The sequence below is a fragment of the Drosophila sechellia genome, chromosome 3R (assembly GCF_004382195.2).
Source record: "Drosophila sechellia strain sech25 chromosome 3R, ASM438219v1, whole genome shotgun sequence".
NCBI classification, from domain to species: domain Eukaryota; kingdom Metazoa; phylum Arthropoda; class Insecta; order Diptera; family Drosophilidae; genus Drosophila; species Drosophila sechellia.
In genome coordinates this window covers 28,782,135-28,793,503 of record NC_045952.1, presented here as the reverse complement: position 1 = coordinate 28,793,503, position 11,369 = coordinate 28,782,135, and the positions used below count along the sequence as shown (strand labels likewise).

General features: G+C 43.8%; 1 protein-coding gene across 1 annotated transcript in view; it reads right to left on the bottom strand.

The window, feature by feature from the left end:
- Positions 1–2,236: 2,236 nt before the first annotated feature.
- Positions 2,237–11,369, bottom strand: part of LOC6612854 (headcase protein) — an 82,762-nt gene continuing 73,629 nt past the window's right edge. The window contains exons 3-6 of the mRNA XM_002037310.2: positions 9,217–9,405; positions 7,652–7,740; positions 7,474–7,573; positions 2,237–7,316 (exon numbers count right to left, since the gene is read on the bottom strand). Of these exons, the coding sequence (XP_002037346.1) occupies positions 7,143–7,316; positions 7,474–7,573; positions 7,652–7,740; positions 9,217–9,405 (552 nt within the window). The 3' untranslated portion in view covers positions 2,237–7,142. The remainder of the gene's footprint in view (positions 7,317–7,473; positions 7,574–7,651; positions 7,741–9,216; positions 9,406–11,369) is intronic.

Sequence of the window (11,369 nt, the reverse complement as noted above, 5' to 3'; positions counted from 1 at the left end):
GACTTATAGCGAAATAAATGGCAACGATTGTTCGACAATTCATACTCCACATCAGCACTAGTGCGCCTCAAAAAAGATGTATAATATATATGTACGTTTGTAGATATAGTGTGGTGTCTAGTGTAGTGGGTGTGGTGTGGCGTTAGTGTTTCCTACATAACCTATTTGCTAAATCAAAAAGCCCAGAGGCGGCGAGTTGGGGCTTTTGCAGTTTCCGCAGATTGGCTGCCATTGGGGGCCTTCGCTCGTATTGCTTGCTCAACACTCCAGTTTGCGGTGGGTCACCAGTAAGAGGGACCCCCGCCTAGTAATATCGGATCTCTGGGGACCCAAAGATCTGATCGACCGACTGTTGGTCCACTTAACCAGCGGTTCGTCACACATCGGTTCGTTATACTGCTCGCACTCGCTGCTGCTTAAATGCTACGTAACCCTAGGGATAATTCCAATACAATATTCAAATACAATGCCAATAGCAATACGGACACGAATTATAGTAAGTAAACCAAATTCGTTTCTAGCAAAACCTGTGCAAAATGCCAAAAATGCAACTAAAGTTTCCTCGGGGATCGTATTCCTGCGTATATGTATCTTCTTGACCACCATGTGTATATGGCTAGCATATATATAAATACACTTAGACGCTAAACAAGTGCAGCCCAATTGGGATGTGAGGCAGACGACCTCAAGCGAACTCAGGTTGGTATAACTTCAAAGAAAGTGGGGACCTTGGGTAGGGTTAGGGGTAGGTAGGCATTACGATAGGTAATAGGAATTACGAAGAATTGATTTAAGGTTTGTACTTTGGCATGAAATCTTCAACTTAACGAGAACAAACGTGAACAAAAATTCGACTACAACATTGACCATCATTCATCTTCTCATCTCAGCTTTCTGCGCTTTCAACTCAAAATTCAACTAAGAAATTGATTTAGTGCATCAGGGGACGCAGGTAACTCAGTAAGCAAGTTAGCTAAAGAACAACGGAAAGGAAGGGTATAAATCCAAACTCGGGAAACTGGAGCGGGGTCGTCTCTAAATAAACCGTTGCATTCTTCCCATGCAACCCTGGGTGTTCTAAGCTATCCGTTTAAAAGCTGCGATTAACATGTTCCTACGTCGAGTAAACTATGTACTGTGTGGTTTAATTAAGACTCTATCGATGTGACTAAACTGAGGTAGCTGCTAAACTAAGTCGCGATCGGAGGAAACTGGATCGGGAAGCTGGATCGTTGGGTAGTTTCCTACCAGATGCTAAGCAATACATTTCGGTAAAGGTTTCTGCTCCTTCTAGTCGGCAGTTCTGTCGTCCGGCACTTAGTTATATCCACTTATGGGCTTTATCAATGCAGTTGCAACCGAAAATAATGGGTACCAAACAAACGAAAGGGGGACAAAATAAAACGAACTGCAAATTATTAAAAATATTTCATTTAATCATTTGAAAATTCAACAAAAATTCAATATTAATCGTAGTAATAATAATAGCAGAAAGTAATGTAATTTTATTCCTTTTTTCGTTTCGTTTCTTTTATTCAAATACAATTAAATTTATTTAGTTTCCATACGGAGTACGAATAATAATAATAAAAATCAACTAAAATATTCAACTAAATTACATTAAAAGTAGACATTCAAGTTGAATTGCCAAAATGTGTGGAGAGGAGGAGCGTAGGGGTGAGGGGGAGGGGATTAAACACTGGGCGAGGGGTGGATTCCTTGGGGGGTTGGGGCTCATGGGGACTTGTGTATAACATAAAAAGGTACAAAGTATACATATATTACACATTACGAATTAGGCATAAACAAAAGTGTGCTAAGTGTGTATATTTATTTAAACAAAAATTACATTCGGATGGAAAAAAAATCAATCAATAAATTTGGTGGTTGGGGCGGGGGATTACAAAGTGGGGGGGATTACTCTGGGAAGTTCCGGAAATATCTGCTGCGCTATATTGCCTTGACCTTGGGAAATCGGAGGAGGACTGCGGTTGAAAGTGCCTAAACTTCACCAATTTGTACATTTCGTCATCAGATGATCTGAGAAAGCTCGGAGGGAGCCATCAAAAATTGGTTTTTAAGAATTTCGGTTAAAGTTTAAACATTTTGCTGCTGCTTCTGCTGGGCTCTACACTCGGGATTTGGCATGTTTCAGTAACTGAAGATCGCGAAAAGATTCAAAAGGGGAAGGCGCGCAAATATTTCATTTGTGTAACATAAAATATGAAAAGTGCTGTTTTTTTTTTGAGTACAAATTATGAACTAAACAAAAACTGCTTTTAATTGTTTATGAATTGATTATTTGATTTAAACGTACATATTTTGTTTTACTTTGCCTTGATTTATCATAGTTTGCTTATATGCATTAAGAAAACATTGTTATTTGTTATTTGTTAATTGTTACTCGTTATTTGTTATTGATTTTTGCTAAGGAGGTAATATAAATTACATTTTAATGTGTTTTACTCTCGCTCAATCGCCTTCTCTTCCTCATTAAAGACTTAAAGACTCAAGACTTCTACTACGTTATTCATTCGCCGTCTAGTGGTTGCGATTCATTAGAGTTAGTTGTGATCGGAAGTCTGACTATTAATGTTTGGGGCTCTCTACATTCGTTCTATCCTTTCTTGGTGGCTGAGGTGGGCATAAGTTTGTGGTTTTATCTCTCGACTGGACACGCGATCGAGGCGCCGTCCTAGCACATTTAACTAAAGCAAACACTGAATCAAACTAAAACACGGGCTGACTTACGAAGTAGTTGGTGGTGCGGGTGCCACTGCCTTTGGTGCAAGGCAGCTTAGCTTGCGTAGAACTTATACCAATATAATTTGTAGTGTAGTTTAGCGTAGGGCTAGGGGTTACTCCAATTAAATATCTATATAACTATATGCTGTATCTGTATCTGTGTGTCATGTGTCATGTTTTGTGTGTGGGGCTTGCCTATAAGTAAGTTCACTTCCTCTCTTTCCTCCTGCGCGTACATGTATGCTAGATTAAAACCTTAAATTTAGACGAAAATTATATATAACTGTGCCAAACTTATATATAATCCTCTCAAGTAAATGCCAAAAAGTGTAGTTTCTATCAATTTAGGTTAGTTAGGCGTACGTTTTATACGGTATAGGGTATATGGTATAGGGTATGTACTTATAAACTTAACGGTAGCTCTATATAAGTAGGAATAACGAAGACGTCTCGTTATCGTAGGTTTTGTGTCCAAAAAAATTTACTATCACTCAGTTTGTCCCTTCATGCGTTCTGAAAAAATTGTCGTTTAATTAACGTGTATTATTTGGTATGTAAAATGGCGGCAATGCTAAATGCCCAAAAGGAGGCGTTCGATTTCTGATTTCTGGAGAAAGTGCAGCACATGCAACTTGGGATGCCATTCCCGATCCCCAGGGCTTTGTATTTCAAGCAAATCCCACACCAAAAGTCACCAAAGGGGGATAAAAGGGGTCGAGGTTGGGAGTCTACGAAAGGGGATTTCACAGATATTCGAGGAGGTTTTCGAATTCTTTTTCAAAAAATTCCAGACACTGCTGGGAGATATCCGAAATAATCTGAAACGAAAGATTACCGCTTATTCTAGGAGCATTCACAAGTGCTTTCGGGGCTGGAGTTTTAAATTTTTCTCAAAAATCGTATTCCTTTCGAAGGGCAACTCACAGAGGGATACAAATACATTTTCAATGTTCACAGGGTATGAGCAAATTGGGGATGTCACAGTTTTGGCTGTCTTAGTGGAGGCAATTTTGGTTTGGGGTCGTGGTTTAGACATTTTCTGAAAATGTTTGTTCTCAACTGGGGTCACAGAGATTTCGTTGGGCGTGGCCTAGTCACAATTTTGTGTGGGTTTAGAATTTTTGTCAAAAATTTTGTCCTTTCGAACGCTCACAGTGAAGGTTCTTTAAAAGCGCCGAGTCTTCTCAACTAGATCTTTCCGAAATGGAATGCTGTTTAGAAAAGACCCGGCACTCTGCTCACAGATGATTTGACGAAACTTACAGGATCTACATTTTAGAGCTCGTAACGAACTCGAGGGATTCAGGGAATGGGGTAACACAGCGGCTGCCTAAACATTTCCTCACAGTGGACTACACATCAAAGGGGTTTTACTTTTAATTTTATTAAAAATTTCACGACATTCTTAAACGGAAAAGAAAGAGAAACAAAACTGTATAATCTAACACAGTTTCTGCTGATCTTGTTTAAGGTTTAGCTGGCCTAAACTTCTCTTCACAGGGTAATATCAAGGTGTTTTAATTTAAATTTCATTAAACATTTCACAGATGGTGAATATCAAAAGGTTTTTACTTTCAATTACATTCAAATGTTCACAGAATATTTAAGATTTAGGTAACCTAAGTTCCATTCACAGTTGATTGATGTTGAAGAAAAACTTAAGATTTGAATTGCCTTGCATAACTTTTCACAGATGGGGACATATCAATTGGTTTTTAATTTTCAATTTCATTAAAAATTTCACAGACGGGAAAGATTGTTGGGTTTAATTCACAAAAGGGAAATTTTTATTTTAATTCGATTAAATACTCACAATTTCGAGTGGGGTTGGGTGAGGGGACTGAGAGATTGGGAAGGACTTTTACCTCAGGGTTTTGGTGACTTTTCTAAGCACGGAATAAACACAAAACAGGAAACATTGAACCGCTCTATAAATTGTTGGATGTTTGCTTGCATACCATATTTAAAATTTAGAAAAATCGACCTTACAACCTACTAAACCTATCGATAGTGAGTGCCTGCATGTGGTTTGCTCGCACCTGCGGGGTCCTCACTCTACCTTTAGAGATCCATCACATACGGCTGCTCTGCTATTTAGACAAAGAGAAGAACCCTAGACATATACAAGAAGATCGCTATAACCTAACACTTAGACTTAATAATTAATGATCACGCTGCGCCAAAAGTATTTGTATTATATTTTGTTTTCTTTTCTTTTCTTCGAGGACTTAACTAAGAGTTTGGGGGCGTGGGTGTGGGTCGCCTGCTTGAAATACTCCTGAAAGGGGGTGGTGTTGGTGATGGTGACCTTGTTGCATGTGCCGCCTGGCTGCTATGGGTGGGTGGGTGATTTGCAGGGGCACTGAATTACTCTGAGGACTAACTGAACTTTTTTCTGAACTGGAGCGAGAAACTAAATTGGTTCCAGAGGTTCTCCTTTCGCTTACTAAAACTAGGAATAATTACCAATCGCTTAGGTAAAGATGTGCAACTTATCGATTATGTTGTTTTTTAAATTTAGGTTTTGTAATTTTACGTTTCATAAATTGTAGCAAATGTTTCGTGTTCTCCCCTTCTCTCTTCCTGTTATACTCTCCTACTCTACTCCTTCTCCTTTTATTTTAATAATTTTTTGTGTTATTGAGCAGCACAGCAATTATTATGATTCGTTTAAACAATTTAATGCCCTGCCTTCAATTTTTGCTAAATAAAACTTTTCCCTCCATCGTGATGTAAATGTTTCTTTTTTGTCCCTTCATCTCTACTCTTTTTTTCTTTTTTTTTTTGTTTTACGTTTCGGTTTGTTTTTTTTTTTTGGTAAAATGTATAAAAAATTTGCTTTATAAAATACAACTAAAAATTGCTTTTTTTCGTTTAGGTAGGTGTGTAAACAAAGAACTAAAAAACTCAACAAAAATAACAAGAAATTCGTTTTTAGTTTGCTTTGTTTTCTCTCGGTTTTAGATGTGTTGTGTGTGTGTATAAAAAAATCAAATGATTTTAAAAACTAAAACACTCGCTTCAGGAGAGTGGCTCGTATATGGCCTCCCCTCCGCCTGCTTACTCCTTTTCCTCAATTTTTGTTTTTCAATTTAGCTAGAGTAACAAATGCTGCAGGCTGTTGTGACTCCTAATTCTTCGTTTTAGTTCATGTTGAGATAGTCGTTAAAGAGCTGCATGCAGGCAGCTGCGCCGCCAATCGGCTCCTCCATGTGGAGCTGACTGCTGGCGAACTCTGGAAACCTCCAGATATTGGCTGCCTCCAGGAGTTCCCCGGCCGACGAGGAGGAATTCGAGCTGACGTCGGAGGCATCGGCCTTGCTGGCCTGCTGGCTGCTGTTGTCCTGACTGATGCTCAGGTTGCACAGGAGATCGGTGAAGATGTCGTGGTTGCTGGCCGGTGTCCTTTGACCAGCGGATCCTGGCAGCTCCCAGATGTTGGGCTTGCCATAATGCGAGGCGCTCCATCCGTTCGAGGAGGAACTGGAACTGGTCAGCGAAGCTGTGGGCGAGGCTGCATGTGGCACCTGCTGCTGCAGTGGTTGCTGCTGTTGCTGCTGCTGGCGCTGCGACTCCTTGAATCCATCCCTGAGTGTTGCAGCATTTTGTGGCGAGCTTTGGGCCGCCCACAACATCATCTTGGAGCCATCGTTGCCATTGCTGCTGGCCGTCGGACTCAACGAGGGCTGCGATCCACTGCCCGAGGAGCAGCCACTGCTGCTGCTGGAGCAGCCCCACAATGCCGAGATGGCATCACTTTGGCCCCAAGCGGGCTGCATTTTGTTGCCTGTATTGCTGGCTGAATTATGGCTAATGATTAAGTTACTAATACTGCTGCTGCTGCTGCTATTGTTGTTGCTTGTGTTTGTGTTGGTCAGTAGAAGGCCCTCGAGTCCTTTCTGCGTTGCATGTTGCTGCTGTGGCTGCAGGTTGTGTTGCTGCTGGCGATGCTGCTGCTGCTGTTGGTGCTGCTGCTGGTACTTGCTCATCACATCTCCCATGGCCATCATGTTCATGGTTTTATGGGACTGCTGAGGGAAGTTGCCCCGCTGAAAAGTGCTGACCACAGGCTGATGTTGCTGCTGCTGCTGATGTTGTTGTGTCTGTTGCTGCTGCTGCTGTTGTTGTTGCTGCTGTGGTTGCTGCTGCTGTTGCTGCTGCCGCACCTGCTGCTGATGCTGCTGGGCATGCGGATGGGCTCCAATCAAGTCTGGATTAATTTGCTGCTGCAGCGGTGCCGAGTAATCGATGGCGGCATTGTAGAGCGGCTGCTTCGGTGGCTGCTTGCTGGCGATGGTGTTGCTGCTGCAGCCGGAGGCCGTTGGAGCGCCCTGGGCGTTTGGCACCTGAGTGGTTGTGGCACCTGTTCCCACGGGCGACTCCAACGGGGCCTCATGTTATGCGAGAGTCGGCAGCCGCGTCGCCGTGCTCTTGGCGTAGCAGAAGGTCAGCGGCTTAACGAAGTGCGTGTCCTGCGTGTTGCAGTACGGACAGGTCACTCCGTGTGAGTAGTCACTGTAGAAGCTCAGCCGCTGCTGCGGATGCATTAGCATCTTGAAGCAGTTATTGCACTGCAATGGGAGGAGACGAAAATGGAAAGACGAAATTAAAACGATTGCCATGCACATACATATCTATTTAATCGAATGCCTGCCCATATTAGGTTTATTATTCCCTTTAAGGCCATTGCAATTACACTAATATAACATTATTGGGCCATTAACTCACCTTGAACCGCTCGGCGCAACAGGGCATGGCCGCAAAGATGTCGTAGGCGTACATGGTGCCCAGAACCAGGCTGGAGCCATCCCACGGCTCCTTGCAGAATCTGTGAAGGATGCAAAAGGCACAAATGCATCATTAATTTATGACTTCCCTCCACAATCTCCCCTTCCCAGATGCTCACCTGCAGTTGATGGCGCGGCTGCTGGAGGTTCCGTCCAGGCAGCTCATGCAAACACAGGTCAAGTAGAGAGTGCGTCCCTCGTATTTAACCTGGAAAAGTAAGCAGGATTGGAGTCAGGGGTGTGAGAAAGCGGAAACGGTGAAAAGGGTGCAGACAAAAGGACAAAAAAAGGGGCAGGATCCAGCCGCATAAGTCAGACCCAGGGGCCCAGGGGCCACCAAGCAGACACACCAACAATGAAAAATTATGGCAGGAAAAGAATGAATTGCAACGGCGACTTCTAAGCTCCAGAATACACTATGCCAAAAGTTGGGATGTACGCTTGCGAAAAGATTTTGAATAAATAATTTGCTTTACTGGAGGTACTTGAATAAACGGAAGTTTCCCCAAACAAACGTCGTTAAAAAAATTTAAGTTTTACATATAGCATTTGCATACATAAAGGAGGTTTATGCATGGCAAGAAATAATGAGTAATCCCTTAAAATGTCTCAAGGCACACAGACTGCCAGAGAGATTCATTTTTACACAGCTTTCTTGATGCGAACAAACTTACAAGGAAATCAGACTTACTTTTTCCATTTAAATGGCCTTCAAAGGCTTGGGAAGTCAAATAAACCGCCAGTTAGCAAACAGCTCCCTTTGTTAGGGTATCAACTTTCCACTTTTGTCAAAGCGCGAGGAAGCGAGGGGCTTGTCCGGGGAATTGAGCGCATTCTTGCATGCCTCCCCCTCCTAACAAAGGGCCAAGGACTCGAGGTCCGCCGACGGGGAGGACGAAGTGGAGGAAGTGGAGCTGCCACTGCGACGCGACATAATAATTTGAAATAAAATGCAAAATGCATAAACTTGCCCAGGAGATTGCTGCTGCCGCCCACGAACAGAAGACCGCGCAGAGCACTGGAGTCAAAGTCAAGGGAAAAGAGGCATACAAAGGAGCCAATTCCGATTGCAGCAGCAGCAACGACAGCGGCAGCTGGCAATGAATTATAAATCCAGGCTTAATTTAAAGCCCCCAGAAGTCGGGGAAAAAGGGGCGCGACTGACTGGCTAACTGACAGGCAGCTCTAGCAGGGAAACCAGGGAAAGCCCACGGAAGCGTAGGTCGTGCGTGCAGTCCCTCCATATGAAATGCAAAATGTGCAAAATGCAAGCGGCAAACTGCATTCTGCAAACTGCAAACTGCAGTTTTTCCCGGCTCGTCTTTGGGCGCTGGCGTAATTACGCTGACTTAAATGGGTCATAAATTGCGGGGTCTGTCTGCAGTCCCCGGTCGCCAGAAAAATGAGCAAATGGGAGTGGCGGCCGATGGAGTAGTTCGCCCGCTAATTGCAGCTGAAAGTTCTCGGGGGCACGTGGGCGAGTGAAAGCTGCGTGGTCGTGGGTGTGCAAGAGGTTGCCACGCCACATTTGACGTTTCATAAATGATGGCTGCACAGAAAGAAATGCAGCTGGAACACTGCTCATTTTTTTTTCTTGGTCCACTCCAAGTGTCAAGGCGAAGTAGATCATTATAATTCGAGCGTGTGGGACAGTGTAGAGTGTACTGGGTGGATCGTTACTCACCTCGATGCAGCCGCTGGAATGCTGCTTGGGACTCAGGAAGAAGGAGCCATCGACCAGTGGATAGCGATCGAATACGAGCAGCGGCTCCTCGCACAGAATACAGGCCACCCGGCTCATCTGGGATTGGGCCAGCGAGGAGAGGATGAAGAGGCGCGTCTCATCGTTGCCGTGGTTGCCCTCGTCCTCAATCTGGAAGATATAGAAGAAAGTAAACCAAAGTATTAGTAGGCTTGATTCGATGAAACGGGCTAAAAGCTATTCCCAATTTTAATGTTGCCCTGCTGCAAAAATATTAAATTTAGAAACAAGGTTCGTTTACCCCGACACCGCTGACTGTTCCCACTGTCAACTCGAAGGTGGTGTCCAATGAGCATTTCCAATATATGTCTGCCGAGGGACTAAACGAAGCAACCAGCCAGCGTCTAAGCGCCAACAAATGAACCATAAAATCCAAACGTGCCGGGGAAAACAGAGCGGGTAGCGCTCCGTGTTGTCTAAGCCAAAGTGGCTAACACGTTGCCCAAATTGAATGAACACAACAACACACACACACACAGCCAGCCAGCTAGCCAGGTGTGTGGACTGACTGGTCTGTCTTGGCCTGGCCTGTATGTTAAGTCAGCCAGTCAGCTAGTCAGCCAAACAGTCCAGGCCAATTCCCAAATCGATAATCAATATGGCGAGCCGGCAGAGGAACTCACACTGGCGCGCTTCATTTTCCACCGGCTGGTAAGGTAATAAAGCCGTCAAAAAGGCAAAAGGTGTTGAAAGGATCCACGAAATATGGCTAAGGTGGGAATAGTTGCAACCACCACCCACGCCGCCAATCAGAGCCAACTAACCCAATGATGTTGATGAGGGAATATTTGTGACTCTCTTTGGGTAATTGACGATGGCCCGGCACCTGACCAGACGGAATAACAGCACTCAGACTGGGCTGTGACCAGACCCAGACCCGACCAGGTTGAATAATTTAGTGGGATGGTATTGGAATGTATCGGAATTAAGGCAAAGGACACGTAGAACCAATCAATTGCAGCTGAGGAATGTTTCTGTTTCTGGGACAGGTTTAATGCACTTTTAATAAGGAGCAGTCGCTAAAACCCCTTGGAATCTTTGCCAATATTTGCTGAGAACTCGTGTTCCCTTGCCTACTTCCATTCAAGATGACACTCTTTTCGCGCTGCTCGCTGCTCTCAAGCTGAATAATCAACAAATTAATATTTGCACGGGGCCCACAATGCAATGATGTTTGTTTGCCAACTTCTTGGGGGCCCCGGAGAACCAGAGCTCATAAATCTTGGCAACAATAAAATCAACTCCCAACATTGTTTCAGAACAACGGCTTCGATTAATGAGTGTTTGCTCGCCAGGGGCGGCGGAAGGGGAAATTGGGGGAAATTCGTCGCGTAAGCGTAAGCGATACGAGGCACAATTTTCACTCATTAAACAAAAGAATGCCGGCGGAAAATCTCGGGGTGAGTTGCTAAAGCAATTAAGTTGATTGCTCAAGGAGAATGTGCGTGTATATCTGTGGGTGAACGGTGCTCGTCTGGGATTACGGACAATAACAATAACCCAGATAGCACAGCCAACTGCAGCAATAATCTTTTCCCTCGCTATTGCTCTTAACACGGCCAAAAAATGGAATAAAAAGGATGCAGACGCACATGTAGCGCACATTCCATCAAAACGTTGGCCTGGCTTTCTTCTACACAGCGAGAAATGGTCTAGTCTATCAAACTCCATTCGATTTAAGCCAATACTTGATAGCATAGCTTTAAACAAGATAGCTATCAAGCAATCATAATTAATATCAACATGTGCATAGCTTTGTTAACCATCCTACATTATTTCAAGTTTATAACTTTTCTCCGCCGGAGCCATAAACATTCCGCAGCTCCACGTTGGCTACGTGACGATTTGCTAATTTCATCTTCTGGGCTGACGGTCGTTGGCCAAAAACAGGGAATGAACTAAGAGACGGGGCCAAAGGATTGAGGACCTTCGCCTCTTCATAATTTATGAGAATCGCGTGTGCAAAGTTTTGGCAAAACCGCATCTCCGGCGACTCGAACAAATTATAAGCATGAAATTATTATTGCTGAATTTGAGATTATTGCGGCGAGAGCGCAATAACTTTTCATGGAGTT